General features: G+C 36.3%; 1 protein-coding gene and 1 long non-coding RNA gene across 2 annotated transcripts; one reads left to right on the top strand and one right to left on the bottom strand.

The window, feature by feature from the left end:
* On the top strand, window positions 13392-14090 carry LOC110266568 (putative F-box protein At1g67623). Its single transcript, XM_021111446.1, has one exon. It carries the CDS (start codon window positions 13392-13394, stop codon window positions 14088-14090), a length of 699 nt encoding a protein of 232 aa, XP_020967105.1.
* LOC110272214 lies at window positions 15589-20305 on the bottom strand. Its single transcript, XR_002363217.1, has 5 exons — window positions 20147-20305; window positions 19917-20057; window positions 19733-19799; window positions 16866-18324; window positions 15589-16050 (listed from the first exon to the last, which is right to left on the bottom strand). It is a non-coding gene; the product is annotated as an uncharacterized LOC110272214 (long non-coding RNA).

Below are 20305 nucleotides of genomic sequence, written 5' to 3'. Positions count from 1 at the left end.
ACGGTCCTCCGTTCCCGCCATTTGCTGTGTGAGGGTAAGTTCTGCCTTTGGTAATTGGTTGGAGTAACTGGGTTAGGCGTCCTTTTGCTTGTGTCTTCCTCTGTTGCTTCAGCTAAGATTTCCTTTTATAGGGCTCCCCTGAGTGAAGAGTGGGTGGCAACATTGATTGATGTGACCCTATCAGGTTGACCCACCTAGTCCTGTGCTACCCACCCTGTGACAATCTTTGTGGAAATACTCCTTCTTGTACACTACTCGACTCCTTTAGTCACTTGCATTTGTAAAGAAAATGAACAGTTTTGCCTTTTACGGTTTGGCATTTCCAAAGTGTGGATGATACACTAACAAACCCTCCTTTAGTAGCACTAACAGTTGTTTTGTTTGTGGTGCGGTTTGGGTTGGGTGCATTTTTTAACAAAAAATCCGATCCGATCCAAACGAATTTTATGCGGTTTGTAATGGATCGGATTTGAGGCTTTCGTAAATTAAGTAACTTAAGCCTGCATAACTAGTCTGAAGAACAAATTTTAAATTATTAACAGTTGTAGTAAGTATTTTTAATTATCGACAATTCGATACATGCAACGACATAAATGCTTCCATGTTTGAAGTAACTGGACCGTGTCGCCCTATTCAGCCGCGAAACCACATATCCTTTGTACTGCTCGGTTCGTAATAATCTTCTATTATACCAATTATCCAAACCGATTAAACCGGGCCTGCACAATACAAAACCTAATAAACCGGCCCGTTCTATGGTGCTTTCAATATCCAAATATGCATACAAGGGTTGTTTTGAACCATTGTCTGCTTCGTAGGTTCGGATAAGTGACGCAAGTATTCTTGGATATTTAGTTGTGATTGTATATGATAATAAATCTATACACTATATAACAAAACTGCTTTATATCGTGGGTTCCTGACCCAGTAAGCCAGTTAACTGATCGGTTAGATAACATGTTCGGTTATGACAACTATGGAAGGAACATTACATCAAAGCGACTCGATTCACAACTAACGAGTTCAGTGGGGTTTAGGGTGCGGTGGGTTTTTTTTTTTCAGTTTTAACCCCTAATTGGTGGGCAACCGGCTCCAACCCAACACGATAACCCTTTTATATCTTACTGCAAAAGACGGAATACCGTTAACATATATATCATATTTCTACACTAACAACGATGCAAAAGTAATAATTTGTTTGCATTTGTCGTGGTTTAGTGTTGAACATCATTGGTGTTTAACATATTCAAATCATACATCTATGTGTGCTCCTTCCTAACTCTATTTTTTGTTGTCAACGGTTGTGCGACCAGAAACATCAAACACTTTGGGTAAACTTAGTTAATAAGTCAAGAAGGTAAAATGTCTCTGACCGGCGTTGAATAGTTTTCACCGGTCTCCTCCGATTTTGACCGACTCACACAGGTTTGTTCCCTATTGCAGTTAGCTAATCGGACCGGCCAGCTAATGGCCGGCGGATTAAGTGGAACCGTCCGAGCCTTATTTAATCGGCTAACAATGAACCTAAAAGTGTTGATCATTATCCCATGCATGTTGGACTTTTCCTCAATTCGTTCCTAACTATTTAAAATTTAATAGAGCAAGCAACATCTGTAATACAGGATACGTACTTGATTACTCAGATAATGACAAATTGGAAATAATATAACGTTGTGTGTAATTCTCGGTTGACGGAATCGATGTTTAGGTAAATTGTTTTTAACGTTATTGTTCTTAACTTAATAAATTAAATCTAAATTTGAGTTTGAATTTGATACCCGTTACAGAAAAGGTACATTCACATTTAACTATTTTAGTTGCTTTAATAACAACTGCGCTTACGGGTGGAAACAGCTTGGGCCAGACCAGACATTGCTCTTAACAGGCAAGGCTGGTTATACACTTGAATGGAGTGGGCTTGGCCTGTTAACGTATTAAAGCTTTTAAAGGTTCTTGGGCCTGTGCCTATTTTATAAGATCCCAGAACATTCCGGGCCGAGCACATGCCAGTCCGCATGGCCCTAGCGGGCAGGCTGGCAATTTTCCAGCCCTTATAATTTTGCTCTCATGATAGATAAATTTTCTTTTTCCCTAAATTATTGTCCAACTTAGTTTATGTACGTTTTACAAGGTTATACTTAATATTTGCTTCCGTTATAGTAAGGAATATAACATTTGTTTCGATTAAGATACAGTCAATGCCGTATTTGAAATATTACAACAATTAGTCGGAGTAAGTATCCAGGAAAAGTTGTCCTTTACTCAGCCATGACTTACAGTAATTTAAAATTTTGTTAAAAGAAATATATCTAAATAGATTTAGTCTCCCACTAAATTTATACATACAACCATAATATAAGGTACATAAAACTGATGTTGAAAATTTTAAATTATAAAAATCAAATTTCAAAAAACATAGTTCAGTTTTAGCATGAAAAATTATTAAAGGATTATCATTTAAATATACATTAAGAAAAACAAAGTAAGTCAAAATTCAATGATTTATTTCTAAATATTAAAAAACATGTTTGAAGTGTTTTAATTGTTAACCCACGCATGTTAGATCCCAAAAAATATCATATTTAACGGTAATATGTTACATATGCTTTTATTGAATTGAATCTAAACAAATTTGGCTTAATTATTCATTGCAATAAAAACAAGGTTAATAAAATATAATTTTCCATATTCCTGGTCATGTTATTGCAGGAAATCTAAAAATTTAAACTTTATTTATAACGTTGAAATTTAAATTCTCGAATTATCTTTCTGGATGTGTTTCAGATATATGTTTTATGTGTCACAACAAATTTTGAATGTCTTTGAACTAAATTTTGATTCATTATTAATTTTTATATGCAAAGGCTGAATAAAAACTGAATTTTAAAGGATACTTACGGTCCGTTTGGGAAACTGTATACGTACCTTTTCTTTATGTTTGACTTATGAAAAGTGTTAGTATTAATGTCTAGGGCAATTTTAAAAATCAAATTTCAACTTTCTAAGAACCTATTTTGGAGCATATTGAGTAGCTAATAAAATTGACTTCTCTCATAATACTTGTACTTTTTATTTCATTTGTATAAAATAAGCTGTTTTAGAACAATAAATGTAAACACAAAATAACTTATTTCTAAGTTACTTTTACCAGAGTCATGAATTGTTTAAGTTATTTTATCGAAACGAACTTACTTAAGTTGGTAACCCAAAAAGGGCCTAAGCATTTTCCTCATAAAAACACATACATCTGCAACCTGTTAGGGCAAAAGCATTTGAAATTTGCTGTAACAAACAATTCTTACATTACATTTGCCTTGCCACAGTAATTCTTTGATGTTGCTATAGTTATAGTAAAAGAAAAAATCATTTGGTCAACAGACGTGTTCAAGTGGAAACACTAATACGATCGCCTAATGTCACATCGTTATATTTCCAATGATGAAGTGGTTCCTGACGTCGATACGTTAGCGGGATTTGCACCCAAATCCCTCATCTTAGCAGGAGTCCGTGGCCCACCAATGAGTATAGATTTGCAAGCATACAACGCGTGCACTCACATACCATAGCTCCCATTAATGTAAATTATCTCTCATAGCGTTCACCACTCTAGTGGCCCAAAAGGATACTGTTGTATGAACCTGCCTAAGCTTACATGATCTGGATAGGGCACGTTTGTCGAATAATAGTAGACATATCATTTAGAAAAAGAATTTGATGTGACGTGATTGAAGAGATTAGACCCTTGTTTCATGCTTTTTAGGCTGTTGTTATCGAAAATATCACTTCCAAAGCTTCTCCTGGAAGTCTCCTTAACCCTACAAAGACATCCTTTCTCGTGAAAGGGACAGAGGAAATACCAAACAAATTCTCAATCCCCAGCTCCTTCCACCGTAAAAACCCAAGAATTCCTAAATCAGCCACCATTGTCCGGGCCCAATGGAGGCGACCATGAAACAGTTCACATTTTTTGTTGTCACAAAGGGTCACAACACGGGAGTATACATGTCCTTCGAAGAAGCCAATAGGCAGGTTCTCAATCACCCCGAACCGGAATACACCGGGTTCAATAGTTACTTCCTGGCACTAAACGCCTATGAATCAAGGATGGAAACGCTGATGGGGGACAAGGAGGCAACTGCGGAAATTATGTCGGAGACAGGCACAGTGGAGTCACCGCCGCGGATACCTCGCACCCTCCCAACATTCGACGGACGCGTTGCTGCTGTTGTTGGTGGTAAATTTGTGATTTACCTTTCCATTAATGTAGCTTTATTCGTAATTAACTAATTAGCTAGCAACGCATAGACTGTTGACAGAGAAACACTTGCATGGTAAAAAATCTAATGTTCTCCGTTACAGGAGCACCAATGATTCCAGAAGATGAGTGTGCGTCGCATAACTTCGCCCTTAGCAACAGCATGGAGCTCTGGCTATTGATGTATTGCTACGACACTAAAATACCGACCCCTTGTTTCTTTCGTGAGGAAAAATTCCACCGCGATCTTGGTCCTATTTATGCATTCAATGTTATCATCCCTGGAAACCCGTTTGGATCATACCTCCGGGCGAAGGGTCGTTACACGGTCCTGGAGGATGACGCGAGGGAGGACGCTGCGTTCAGCATGTTGTGGGTTCTTTTAGCAAACGCGGGATATGAGGTCAGGGACTTCAACTATCTTCGCGCTAAGTCTTTGCAGCGGGAAAACGCGCATCTTGTGGAAGAGATAACTAGGCTGGAGTCTAAGATACGCATGCTTGAATCTATTTGCGACAATAGCCTCGATTGCATTACCCCCTAGATTGAAGCTAAAATCATGGCAAGTAGGCAAACATAAACGTATATTTCTTGCGTCTAGTCCCTGCATGTTCAACAGTATGTAATTTCCGTGTCTCTATGAAAAGGTGTATGTAGAGGTTGTAAGACTTTGTGCTTGAATTATTTTGTTTCTCATTACATGTCATCTATGCCCTGCTAAAATGAGACTGGGAAACAGCTAATACAGATACTTACTTTGATAATAATTTCAATAGCTTACAAAGGGATACGATCATGATGTTAACCCTTGCAAAGCCAAATACGCAAACCCAAATATTTAGTTAACTCCTTTAAATTCTTTGGTAAGTGCTCCTACATTGCTGTTCTGGGTTGCAAAAAAGAATCTAATTAGGGTGATGTTTGATAATCTCTGAATAGACAGGTCAATGCAACGATGCATGTACGCCTTGTCAACCACTCATTTCTGCGCCCACTCTTTGACTCCTACAACTACTGAGCAGTTATACTTATCTGCATAATAAGATGAAATCAGCGAACGACAATCAATGAATAATTAAGGAGAAACATGTGTCTCCACCCAACCAAGCAAACCATCACTTTTCCTTCAGGTACACAAATCATAAAACAGATGTTGTATTTTGCAGTTCAAAAATGGTGATACAGTGACAAGAAATAACCGAAGTTGCACCTTCGAGGAATGTAACAGAACAGATTCCGAACCACAAAGATGAAAATAGTCCTGTCAGACCAATGTTACATACTAAAAGTGAAGAAGCAAGCCAAAACAATGCAGAAGGATGCGACATTCCTGTAACGCTAATAAAGGTTGCAGTGCAAATAACATAAGGGAGCAGGACAATTAACCTAAGCGAGCGGAACAAAAAAAAGCACGACAACCATGTGCACATTGTAGACACCGGTAGAGTAACGTTAAATTCAGTAACTCTACAAACCCTGCATCATGCTGTGTGAATTGAAAACCCAAATAACGGTAGAGAGTAAGCAACCGTGCTGTACGCATTGATATTGTATACTAAGGTAACGAACATAACTTGTCTCAAACTACGTAGTTAACGGACATAACATTGGTTCATGTAGAAAATGAGTTTAGTGATGCCGTAATTAGACATGAGCATTAATAACACCGCTCATAGAGTTTTTGACAAACAGAATAGAATATCCAAAATAACAAAGTCAGCATGTAATTCATCCCAGTTGGATTCATTCGAAATCAACAAATTGGACCAACAACACCACCTCTGGCTGGGTACTGGCGATCTCAAACACGGCCAGCTTGGGCACAGTTATGTTGCACTTCCTCAAGAATTCCGCCCACCCTTGGCTAATGCTACCACAGTTGCGCCTTCTTTGGCCAACGTATCTTCCATAAACGGCGTGTACGGATATATCCCCCGATCTCAGAGTGACGATGACATCATCGTTGACTCCGTCTCCAAAGTGAGGGACATTTGGCTGGGCAAAAGAAAATGAAGAATGATAGGGAGTTAAGGGGATGTTTAACAAGCTTGCAATGTGCATTAAGTCAAACAGAATGAAACGCCAACAAGTGATGATGGCATATTGAATGGTTATCATGCAATGTGCTGCACGTTTCCCAAACAATGCAATTTACCATATCAACAACAACATACATTACCACCTTATTTTTGGCATGAATTTAAGTCTTTAACACCAACACACATTCCCAGCAAATTTCCGTAATCAATATGAATTCAAAAACAGATCCGGCAGACAGCCAACCATTATCAACTAAGCAACAGCATAAGACACAACATATGGCCCACGTAGAAAGGGACATTGGCATACAAGGTTAGTACTAGCGAAAGAAGCACAATTGATTCGGACCAGGTAGGCCGCCAGATTATTTTAAAAATATGGAACTGGAGGGGAACAAAACAGATAATCTGGTACCCGAAGGTAAACAAAGATAGAGGTGTATATATCGTGGTGAGGGAAAGCCGTTACCAGGAAGTGGATGCCCAAGAGCCTTTTTGTGATGTGCATGATGAAGAAAGGGTGGTCGGACTGAAATGTCTGCTCCACCTCAGCTGCAGCTGCGCTCCTAGGGACATTGATACACCCCACTCGACGCCGGGGCGCTTCAGTAGCGGGTCTACATTTCCTTGGCACTTTCGGGGGTGTGATGTCGACGGAGTCATCACCGGCCGTATCATAGGACCTTTCCACACCGGGTGACTGAAATATGCGAACGCTGAAGTCGTCTCTGCCCTTGTGCTTGAAAAGCAGAATGTTAGATGGTTGTAGCTTGTATTCATGATAGAACCTTTGCCATCCCCTGCCGAGAGTGATCTCTTTCCACCCCTTGGGGCTGCAAGCAATCTTGTAAGTACGGTTTGAACCATCGGCGACGGTGACGTATAGGTGGTTGCTATCTTTGGGGAGGAGCCCATTCCGTAAAGGCAGACGCTGCAAATAAGGGCATAAGCGGAGTCGGGTTAAGAGATAACAAAAAATGCATTAGGTAGAGTGACAAATAATCGCAACAAAAGGAGCGGAATCGTTAACCTACCATGGGCCGCGACGGCTCTCCGGCCGCTTTGATAACCCTAACGGCGTCATGTTTCGCGTGTTCTTCGGCCATTGGTTCGTCAGAGCACCAACACAGACGAAGAAGGGGATAATCTATAACGTACAACAACCCTCACAGATTGGATAGCGTGTGGAAGCAGAGGATATCAACGGTGAATCTTATCTTATTCACTAAGTGAAGTTATTTATTCAGAGTTCCAGTACCTAGGAGAAAGTGCCTTTAGCCTTCCGTTGAGTCTTCTTCCAGAAGCCATTCGGTTTCGTGCCTCTTGGGCCACAATAATTTACTTTGGTTCTGCTACCCAAATATTTAAAATGTAATTTAGTAATTAAAAATTTTAATTTTCTTATGTTGCAACCTTTCGAATTTTTACTTACGGTTTATTACGTAACTAGCGGCTCAACAGGCGATTTTATATTGAGTTAAAAATTTTTTTTTTCTTATTTTTAAAATTCTAAATTTAATATTAATTCCTATTCGATAAATTTATAGATGACTTATTTATATATTAAACGTTTTTTTTTTTGTGAGTCATATTTAATCTGGATTAACTATATGCGAATTCATATTCATATTCAAGACACTCTTTAAAAAGACATACAATTGTAATCAGAAAATAAAATTTATTTTGGTGATATTGTATTGAACATCTTTAATTATCTTCAATTTTACTATTATGTTATAGTTATTAAATTTTATTTTCAAAATATCAACACATCATGCTAAACATTATTAATTTATGTTATTATTTTTTGACGTGTATAAATAGTATTTTGTCACGGTCACTATTAAATTGATTGTAAAATGAGAAAATTTACTTAAATTTTTTTCAGGCAAAGTAAATTAGATTTTAGTATATATTTAATGTAAAACGACACGGATGCAAGAGAAGTTGGATTTCAAATAGTTTTCTAATTTGTACATTCAAAGTAATACGATATGATCAATAGCACGGGAGGTTAGCGATAATGATAGAGGTTGCTTGAATGTGAATTTACGGCATAGGAGAGAACGTGAATGTTTGTGATGAGAGAAAAGACGAAATAGTGGAAGTGGTTTTACGCCAGCATAACTTACACATAGTGCGGTAGATAATTACATGGGGCAATATTGAAAAAAAAAAAAACCAAAACAGGTTTTGAATTAATATGGTGTTATATATTTTGGTAAAGTCTTTCGTTCCTAACAAAAAAAATAATTATGAAATAATGTTAACTGTTTTCTATTGGAGTACATCCATTATATGATCATGATTTTAATAATTGATTTAGTGGCCAAATAATTAAAAAACCATTTATTTATTTTTATTAAATCCAAGCGTGAACTATATATTTAAATTCAACTTTTTCGCAGCTTATTCTTTTAAATATTAAATACAATTTGTTTAAATTGTTTTATTTTTGAAAAAAAGCTAACAAAATATATAATTACGATACTTTAATAAAAAATTAATGACCTATCAATTCGAATTCCATGCAGTACTCTTTTGTCCATTTTTAATAGCTCATGAATATTTTTTAACAAATTTTTTAATAAATTTATTTAAATTATACTACAAAAAATATTTTATTCTATACAATTTTTAAAAAAATGGCTTAAAAAATATTGGGAGCACTATAAAAATTTGTAATGTTCTGATGACTTAGTTAAATACATGCATGTACTCATATTTTAAATAAAATACTCTACATAGTCAGTAATAATTTAGAAATTAAAAAAAAACTTTTATTTTATAGAAAACAACTAAAAAATATATTTTATTCTATACAAAATAGTTTTAAAAAAATGGGTTAAATGATGTTATGAGTGCTATCTAAGTTTGTAATATTCTAGTAATTTAGGTACATACAGGAAAAAAATTGTGTTTTCTTTAATTTCTAATTTATTATTAACTATGTAGAGTATTTCTTTAGTGTCCTAAATCGTTATGACATTATAAATTTTTGTAGTACTTCTACCCTCTTCTAAGCCATTTTTAAATTTATTTTGTATAGAATAAATATTTGTTGTCTTATTATTTAAATAATTTTATTAAAAAATATTCGTGAGCTATTAAAAATTGGCAACAGAGTATTATATGGAATTCGAATTGATAATATCTCACCATATATTTTAAATAATTTTATTAAAAAATTTTCATGAGCTATTACAAATTATTGTCATCATTTATTTTGTAAAGAGTACAACTAAAATTTTTATAACAATTATTAAAATAAACATTGTTACGATGAGTACTATCAACATTTCTAATGTACTCGTTACTAACCTATCACATAATAAAAACTTTTAAACTTCATAAAATGCAATTTTTTTTCATACACCGTATTGTGGAACTACTTGAATTCGAGTTAGCCTTGCCTCCATATAGATATAAATGTTGGTGTATTAAAATAACTGCATGGATTACATTTATACTGTGAAATTCACGTTCAATTCGTATTTATAATTTTTATATACTTTTTGTACTATATTTTTTATATTAGGTAGTATATTTGTCCTAATATTTTTTGTAATATTTTTTGCAAAAATTTCATAACAAGTTCGAATGAGTCCAATTCGAACTAGTACGTGAGTTTGTGTGTAATTCGAATCACCCTAATTTGAATTAGTGTGTGGGATTCGAATCAGATTGATTCGAATTAGAGGGTATGTGCGTTTGTGTGTTATTTGAATCATATTGATTCGAATTACATTGAGAGTGGAGTTTGAATTAGCTTAATTCGAACTACATAAAAATGCCCTCTGCGTTGATTCGTGAACCAATTTTTGTATTGGTTGATATGTGTAAATTTTGTCACTCATTAGCTGATATGACTGAATTTCTCTATTATTAAACTTATATGATTGATTATATTTTCTCGAATTTAAAAAAGTAACTATTTAAAACCTGTAATTATAAATTAAAAAATTAATATACTCGTGTTGTTTTTAATATGGCTATGTTTACAATACTCTCTAATAGTTTGCTCAATCGATAATCTATAAAGTCGTTAATTATTTAGTGAATCAATACTCTACATATTTTTATTGTTAAATTACTTTTATGCAGTTAAAATTTTTATTTTCTTTATATTTATTTTACCTCTTCTGCTTTAAATTAAAAAACTCTTTATATTTATTTTAATTCATAACTCTCTTTGTCAAATCTCACTTCTAAACAACTTCGTAGATACCGTTCACCACCGTCACTCGCGTCTCCTTCAACGTCGCGTCTCCTTCGTCGTTTCTATCATTGCATCGCCGCCATCTCGGAGGCATTTCGCCTCACTCGCCGCCTACGTGTCCCATGTAGTGTGGGTGGTGATCCTATTCTGCTCTTCTGTTTTTCTCCTATTTTAATTTTTTTGATCTTCTATTTTTACTCCTATGTTAACGTTTTAAAATAAAATTCAAAATTTTACTTTCGAACTCGTTTAAGTATCTAATCTTAAAAGAAAATTTTAATATTTAAACTCAATACTAAATAATATATTTGGTTCTATTAAATTCAAGTTCCCATTCCCGTGTTAGTTTCTTTTAGTTACTAATGAAAAAAAGATTTAAATTCAATTTTTTAATTTAACAAAATAACTTTAACCATTTAAAGAGTATTTTTATCATTTAAAATTATATAAAAAGTACATGTTACTCTTTTAGAATCAAATGTCTAATTTAACATTGTAAATTTATTAAATGATCTCAATTCGAATTAGAAGTAGAGTTGTAAATAAAAGAAAAAAAATTCCTAGAACGGAAAAAAATATAAATAAAAAAAAGTGAATGATAATTGAAGTGAAATTAGATCTAGATAAAAGTTATATAATTTATTGTTGGATTTGTTGTTGGAGCTTGTAAGTCGGTCCTTAATTTTTATAACGGTATTTTTGTTTTTATAAGATTATCTATAAGAGTATTACGTAAATTAAAATTTAAAATTATATTTTTTAATTCATTTAAACAAATTTAATTCTGATTGGAACTGCCTAATGACACCAGTTCCCGAGCCACATAATTAATTCCCATAATGAATACATTAACGTCTATAATGCTTTTCCACAACCTTCCAGCAAACAATATATACCCGTTCGACTACCACATTTACGATAGAAACTTGTGTGCCCTTCGATTTAGTCCGTATTAAATGTTACACTTCTATCTCCAAAAAACTTTGATTAGGGTATGGAAAGAATTTCAAATTAACTTCAATTCCATGCAATGCACTTTAATTTAGAACAAACTAACGGATAGCTTAATGACTGTTTATGCAATGAAAATATTAGATGTTATTCGAAGCTGCGTGTTTTTAATATTACTATTAAAAATTTTTTTTTTCGCGAACTCTTGTAACCCACGCATAACGAAATACATTGTAAGTATTACATAATAGGAAAAGTATAGGTAATAACAAGATAATTGTTACAGTCACGACCCAAAAAGATCCATAACAAAACCTTCAACACAAACCCTAAAACCGTCAACCATGAACCCTAACCAACAAACAACAAACCCCCGAAACAGTAAACCGTCAACCACATACTACACAAAGATTATACACGGCCGTGGAAGGTGGACCAAGTAGCCAGGCGTTCCATTAGCCGAGCGTTGTCAGCCTCCAGTTCAGCAACACGGGCGTCGACGGACAGACTAGATATCCGCTCCAACTCCAAAAGACGTTCCCTGTAACTCTGTGCCACGTAGTAATTGTAGTCGAGTATGTCCTTACCAGACTCTCCAACAACCGCTTGCAGGGATGAAAAAGCGGCATCTTGCCTGGCGAGGCGTTCGTCGGCTGAGAACCTGCCGTAGGCAACAAAGTTCACTCCGTCCGGTGGGCCCCCGACATGCACCACAAACCCATGGTAGCGGTCGCCCTCGACGTATACGCAATCGTGCGGCTGAAACACTGGAGGCTCCGTCTTAAGGGCGTCACATGCCTTGCGCAGCATCTGCTCAAGGTCCTCGATGATGATAAACTGGTCAGGATTAACCGTGGGGACAACTTCTAGAATTTCAAACCAGGAAAAAAAATGACAATGAGTAAACGTAAAGGATAACCGGGAGAAAGATTATGTGAAACCACCTACCGTCATCGCGGAGAGGGCCGCCTGGGCGAGTTCCTCCGGAAGAAGCAGTACCATCACCAACGCTGGGGCTCGACATTGTTCAAACCCAATGAACAGCGAGTCACTCACAAAACGAAGTAACAACCTTCAGTCTTATTAACAAAATCCTTAGCCAAGTAATCTCAAGCATCGAACTTATTTATATTTATATATGACATGCCTCATCACATTCTCACTTCCAACTATGTATACAAAGTTATCTCAGTTGACAGCCACACCGCTTCCCCAGGGCTTTAAATTCGATAATAAATGTAGTAACCTCACCTATCCGTTTTTCCCACCCTCCACCATATCTACAACGCTTTTTCATTTTCACATTAAACGCGTCGCATCATCTAGTCTCTATGTGATACATGAAACAAGTTTCAAAAACACAAAATTCACATCCATGATACTAAACTACCCTAAACTATGCAAATTACATTAAAGATTAAGTATTAACTAACCATACATTAAATGGCTTAGTAACTGACCGAACCTTTAACATTCTACTGACTGCCCGTTGAATAATGTATACTACTATAGGTTTAGAAAGGTGTAGGTAAGTAATAACATCTGTTTAACAAGGTCTGAACGGTGTATTATAATAACATTAATTGAGTAAATTTAATTAGGAGAGTAATAGGGCAACATTGTTGAAAAATCTTGTTCGTCATCTATTATTTTCAAATAATGAATACCATTCCCCATACAGTGTCCAGCTTTCACCATAATTTACATACGGTTGCTCTAAACGTTTAACATTACGCATGCATTAAAGAGATCCCTGGTCTACTACACTCAAGTGCAGGTTTCCAACAGGGTCGGTGGACTTATAAATATGGAGGCTACACTACTATGACACACTCCAAACCCTATACTCTAAACACGTATCCTCATCCCCATCGAAATAGGAACCAGCAGGAACAATCTGAAAATGACAGTCGAAAGCTGTTGTAACATGGCTTTCATTCCCAACGACATCTGGGTAGAAATAACCATTAAAGTTGCGGCAGACTCCATTCGCGACCTGTGCAGTCTCAGAATGACCTTCAAGGCTGCACGCGATGCGGGAGAGGCCGAGATTGTACACCGGAGTGTCTCCATCCCACCACCGCATGCCACGCCGTGGTGGTGGTGCCTCAACCCGGGGGCAAAGAGATTCTTTGATCGATGCATGGTAGCTAGCAATCCAGAGCTTCTGTTCCGGGAGGCACTTCGGGAACTCTTCATCAGACGTAACGAAAACGATGGAATGAAGATGCTGAATAGTGCAACAAATACCGGACATGTAGCAGCCAAATACGCACTGACCATGACGTTGCTGCTTCGCACGGACGACAACGACGAAAAACAAAGAGGGATGAAAATGTTTCGCGAGCTTGATGCGGCTGGTTCACTCGCCGATTGTAAGGCAATGTGCTTTTCAATTCTGACAATCTCGTGGCCAGGTGAGGTCCAAATGCCCCGTATAGAAGCACAACAAACCGTCTGCAACTCACCTACGTGCTCCACCAGGGGCCACATGCCTCTTCTGTATGACTATCGCAGACGTGCAGCAGAGCGAAACTCCGTCCATGCTTTCGGAGGTGCCGCTCATATCCCCTGCATCAACTGTCGCGCAAACTACGAGATGCAGGCGTTCGTCAACCTCGCATGAGTTTATACAGTAAAATTACAACCTGTATTTTAAAAATTTAATAAATCAGTCCGTACCGTTGAGTCACATACTTGTTATATATTTCGTGTGTTATAATTAACTGTCGAAATTTATATTTTAGTTAATAATTTTTTATTACAACCGGAACCATGTTCTTCTTCAAACCAAAACTTAGGCTAGTTGATGCTTCTTGCAAAAGGACACATGTCACCCCCACATTTGATAACTTTCCAACCGTTGGAAATATCACAGTTGCAGAATTTGAATTTCCTGTTCAAATCACAGGAGCCATCCTCGATCCCTTTAAAAAGCACCAAGGCCAATCTCCCATCGTGAAAATACTCGACACATCTCTCCTTTGGAATCTCAACATGGTCCGTGACAAGAAGAAATACTATGTTGTTTTCATAGGGAGGGTCCCTGGTATCTATAATTCCTGGCCGGCCTGTCATAGCCAAGTTAACCAATTTAGCGGCAACCTCCATAAGTCATACGAAACATTCGAGGAAGCTCGTTTCGCGTTCGAACAATTCCTATCTGCCAGACGATTGCAGACTCAGCTCACCAACAATGGTCCTCCATTGCATCAAATTGATGCAACATCCATGCGACACAACCCATCACCGATTCCTAACCAACTACTCCCTTTTGACGAAGGTATACAGGAGCAACGTCAAATTGAAGGAAGGGACAACCAGTCAACTGTCCGTCAAAGCAACCGATCCAACCAGGGCCGCCGGCAACGTAATCCATACCAGTTTATCCTATTTATCTTCGTCACCATCCTCGTCCTATACTTAACTCTGGTTAGGAAGTAGGCTCATGTTAACCTTAGTTATCATACCAGCATGTTTTACCTGATTTGTAGCAGTCTTACTTTTCACTGTGTTGCATTCTTGACTTTTTAATGTATATTCTAGTCTGTTAGTTACTCTAATGTTCACTTCACGCATAACGTCTGCTTATTATTCCAGGTTAAGTCTTATTAACTCAGCGAAGTATAATTATTCATACGTGATTTTAGCAGCTTAAGCAGTTAATCCATTGTTTACGACATATGAACACATACAGTACATGAAGGCTAACATTCGTAGGTATACACAATTTTAATGTGAACACCGATAATTTTTGTTCATTCTCATATTTTAAATGTCCTATTATGATAGAACGTAACGTTACTGAGGTTTTTTAAAGCAATTAATTTTTTAAGAAATGAAAAGACAAAACGTCGTTTTAGAATAATAAAAATTTTTTTGTTATGAACAGACAAAACGTCGTACGCCTTTTGTAAAAAAGACAAATTTGTTTTTATATAAACAAAATATCTTGTCCAATGTAAGTAACGACAAAAACCACAACAATCTTAAGATCTCGTGCAAATCGTTATAAACTGATACAGCTACTTAAATTCGTTATAAACTGGAAACTGATATAGGAAATGCAAATTACATAAAGGATGATTTCATTGTACAAGGCAACGATGCAAGTAAGGCAAAAATACTACTAAATTCCGTACCCACTCGATGACACCTACAGCTAAAACGCAGAGATTATTATCTGCATAAAAAAATGAACACAGCAAAACGATAAACAACTTCCATGACAAACACAACTGCTTCACTTGCTAAAAGAGACATGAAAATGTATAGCACAAAGTACATTAAGAGGTTTAATTCATCTCTCAACCCTACTGGGAAGTAGAAAACGAGACTTGATGAAATGGAAATGAGGAAAAGGAGTGGCATGACAACAATTTTCCAAGTTAAAAAACTAGTGCACTGCAATGATCGTTAGATTATTGACATTCATGCATCCGATTGAGACTGTATTTCTTCATTCAAGCGAAGTCCAATTACATATAGATTCTGTACAGCTCGGTTGTTACATTTATAGGAAACAGAAGTTTCTTTTATAGAGGCAACATTCTGTGATGAATTGGAGAAGATCTTTCAGCAACCACCTGTCATCAAAGTGACACATTTGAGTTAAAAGTGTGGAAATTGAAGGCAAGTTTTGAAATCTAAAAAAAATATCAGCCGAAAAGAAAGATACAGAACATAAACTTGGCAAAAACTAAGTACGAAACAGCTAAAGTGGTTCATCATCTTTTCTATTTTCCTCATCAAATCAGAACAAAAGTTTTTTAGAGGGACAATAGAAAGTAACAAACATGGGCAGAACGATTCATAACAATAATTAAATTTTCAATAAAAGGAAAGAAGGAACAGTGGCAGAACAATGGGAAAAACAACAAACAAAGACAAGAACAAAAAAGAAGCATACCTGAACCGGATAAGCATAGAACACAAACATGGGTTCCAGCCCAGAGAGCAAACCCTGTCTTTTCCTTTCAGTAAACAAAACACAAAACCCATATTTTGTTTTCCATAGCAAAACGGAAAGAACCGAACATTGAACCTTCTAACAATGTAACAGAACAGAAACTACCGAACCTATGCTACATAGTAAAACTAAAGAACCAAGCCAAAACGATGCAGAAAGATGCAACATTACTCTTATGCTAATAAAGCTTTCACTGCAAATAACATAGAAGAACTGAAAATAAAAAATGGGCCACAAAAAGATACACACTCTAAAGAAATGTCAAGTCACGTTAAATTCAATAAGTTTATTTCCAAGTAAGAAAAAAGGCTGAATAAATGCAGATTCCTCTATCCAGCCAACTCCAAAATGAAAACCATGTCTACACAACAGAATGATTGGAAGCTGATAACATAGCACAACAGAAACACAGTCTCCTTAACATGGTTGTACCTTTCCGGCCGCATTTCAGCTGACGAAGAATGTCGAACCCCGTCTGTCATGTTTGTTAACATGAAACAAGGCTGCTACGTACAAGATTCAACAAAATGAAGGCATAAAATTCACAATATTCGTCGTCTGATCCAGTAAGATAGTCTCCATCCGCAGCATGTTTTTTATCCCCGATTGTGTTCCTCCTCCACAACAGTTGTTCAGCAAAATCATGCATGTTACAGAAAAATTAATCACGTTCAGATTCATATGACGTTACCCATGCAAAGAAAAGCATATTCCAACTCAAAAATTATGCAATTGCTCCAACTTCCTATTCTAATGTACGTTACAACGACCTAGTCAACGTAAACAGTAACTGATGTTGTTAATACCGTGCTAACAACGTACCGGTTATTAATTAAGTGGCCAAGTGTTGCAGTTATGACGAAGTAGCCTGTGTTTTATAAAGATAACATTTCGAAATGCCTATGGTTGACAACATCATTACACCTACCAACCGGGGATGAAATAGAAGTAAAATGGATCAAGAAATAAAATAATAGTGCTCGTTTGAATCAACGTCGGAAAGGAGTTGTGGAGTTGTTAAAACTAAAGCAACCGTATCTCGTGGCATTTAAGTACAAAGGAGAATCTAAATTTAAATCCAACGTGATTCGTTCGAATGCTTCCTAAATTGATTACTCGAGTTTCAGAAGTTTCCATATACAAAACCCCCCGAATGAATCGGAAATTTATTTCCCATACGGTGGTCACCGTGATGGAAACTTGTGAAACTTGAATAATCAATCTCGGAGTCAATCGAACGGACCACAAGGAATTTAAATTTAAATTCCCCGTTGCACTTAAAAACAACGAAATATTGTTGCTTTAGCTCCAACAACTCCACAACTCATTAACGACCTTCCTTCAAACAAACAATAGGATCTTCTCTCTTTATCCATTTTACTTCTATATCATCCCTGCCTGATACGCCGTACGATATCCAAAATTTTTTCTTTCGTTGAGATAAACATGTTTCCGGAAAATTTATGCGAGCAACTGTGATCGGCAACACATGCTCCTTTACATATTTACAACCAACTACGATAACTTAATAGAATGTTAGTTCTGTATGCGCAGCGGACATTTGGAAAACATTTAATGTTGAAAAGGAATCAACGAGAATGAAATGGATCATCTGTTTCGTGTATTGTTTCACGATTGTGGTGGAGATTGATAGACTCGAATAAAACAACCTTACGTCATAAAACCAATATAGGCTGAACGAACTACGATTTTTTACTAACCGATTCAACATGACGACGTGCTGGAAGGAACATGGAGCTGCTTGATCAAATTGGGATATTCAACCGAATTTGAAGATGCTCTTTTCTACATTTTCGTTGGGACAGAAACCAAATGCTACGACTCTGCACAGACCGGTCTCCATGGGGCGCCTGCGGTACGGGGACATGTACTGCAACAAACAAAAACAACAATAGTTAGATGTACTACTCCAGTTATTCAAATAAAATGTTTTCTCACGATTGAGGGAATTGTAATACTCAAATAACTAATATGACAACAGAGGAATACGTATTACTGAATGTGCATCTTCCGTAACTTCTTCAACAAATTGAACAACGTCATTTTCTGGAATGAATGAGATATAGTCAGAGTATTTCTTCTCTAACCGTTCTACGCAAGGAACAAATAGGGGTGGACATCATTTGGGTTTTTCACAAAGCCAGCCTGCATCTATATCGGAATACCCTATCAAGAGTTCAAAATCCGTTACAAACGAATTTTATTATTTAAATTCACTTTCTTCTATAAACCAGTCATTATTCCAAATTATTAATATCCGAATTCAAATGCCGGTTTTCTAGGAACAAATATTACTCCTACTGCTTCATACACTCAATTCTAATCAGACTTAGGTCAAAACAGCACCTTAACAAACACAAATGGTGAAGAAACACAACAAAATGCATCGGTAATATAACGGAAACAAGCTGAATAAAACAAATTTAGAGAACTCTCACACAAAATAAATAAATTAAGGACACTGCTTAAATAACCCAAAACCAACTTCGGCATTAAGGTCTTACAACTTTTCATGACAAACCTACTAATACTTGGTTAACCTTCCAATAAGGCTTCACCTAAATTTGTTATCGCCTGCAGCATACTTTCAAAATAAATTTCTTTTCCTTGTGCACAAATAGAAATCATGTAACACGAGACCTTTCCAGCAATAACAATAGCACAGAAAGTTATTTCAATGGACCAACTCCATGCTCATAAATTAAATGTGCTTTTCAAGTTTCAATTGAGAAATATTTATAATGTCAACTACCATCTACTACACTTTATGCAAGCAAATTCTTCTACTACGTTTCATGAACGCATTTAGACCCTTTAACAATTACCATCATTCCAGGATGGGTACACATATATATAACTGAAAATTATATATAATTCATAAAGTATCGAACACGATTTTTAATGGATTTTCTTCCCATAATTTGTTTACTTGGAAGACTCTAACCGAGGAAAATTCTAAATTCACTACCATCGTTTCATTTACTATTCAATATAGGCATTCAACCAACGATATTCATCTCCAACTGGGACAACAAAGGATAGTTGACAAAAGAGGAGGTTTCCATGCGACAGGAAAGAAACGAAATTATCAACTTCTCCCGTACTTTCGAGCACCTATCACATATGTACGACAATATTTACCAATATCAATCCACGTCTTAATTTATTATCCACTAATTTTAAGGCAATCCTCAACTTAAATAAAAAAATTAAAAACGAGAAAAGGACATACCTTATGGTCACCGACGTCGCTAGCTGAGACACACCAACTGAATTACCTTTGCACTTCCAGAACAATATTACTTTTGCATCCGCATCAGTCATCCCATACACTCCCAAAGCAGTCTATGACAAAAAATTTATAACAAATAAATTAAACGTTTTAAACCTAACAAATCAATACCATGTTTCATAACCAAAGTATAAATACCACGATCTCAAAATAATGGTGATGAAACTAACATTATTTTCAATCCCGGTTTATGCCGCCTACAGTTGTCCCGCCTCTATGAACACTCGGTAATCGCTGACATCAACATTCACGACTTCATCCACCTAATCGAAGGGTGTATTAGAGCAGTCCGAATGCACATCTCTCAACCTCTATCAAACATGTTTCACACTCAATGATAAAATAAATCACACCGAAATTTTCAATGACTTTCAATTCACTGACACACAATTACACAGACCTGAATGGGAGAACATAGACCGGACGACTTACGACGGAAACCGCAGCGCATGATAGAAACCATGGAGTCCACCTCTCATACTGATTGCGTTCAATCCAGGATGGGGTTTTTATTATGGTAGAAACCATGGACTCCACCTCTCATTCTGATTGTGTAGAA

Source organism: Arachis ipaensis, chromosome B01, assembly GCF_000816755.2.
Source record: "Arachis ipaensis cultivar K30076 chromosome B01, Araip1.1, whole genome shotgun sequence".
Lineage (NCBI taxonomy): Eukaryota > Viridiplantae > Streptophyta > Magnoliopsida > Fabales > Fabaceae > Arachis > Arachis ipaensis.
The sequence above is the reverse complement of the archived record's forward strand: the minus strand, read 5'-3'. Positions and strand labels throughout refer to the sequence as shown.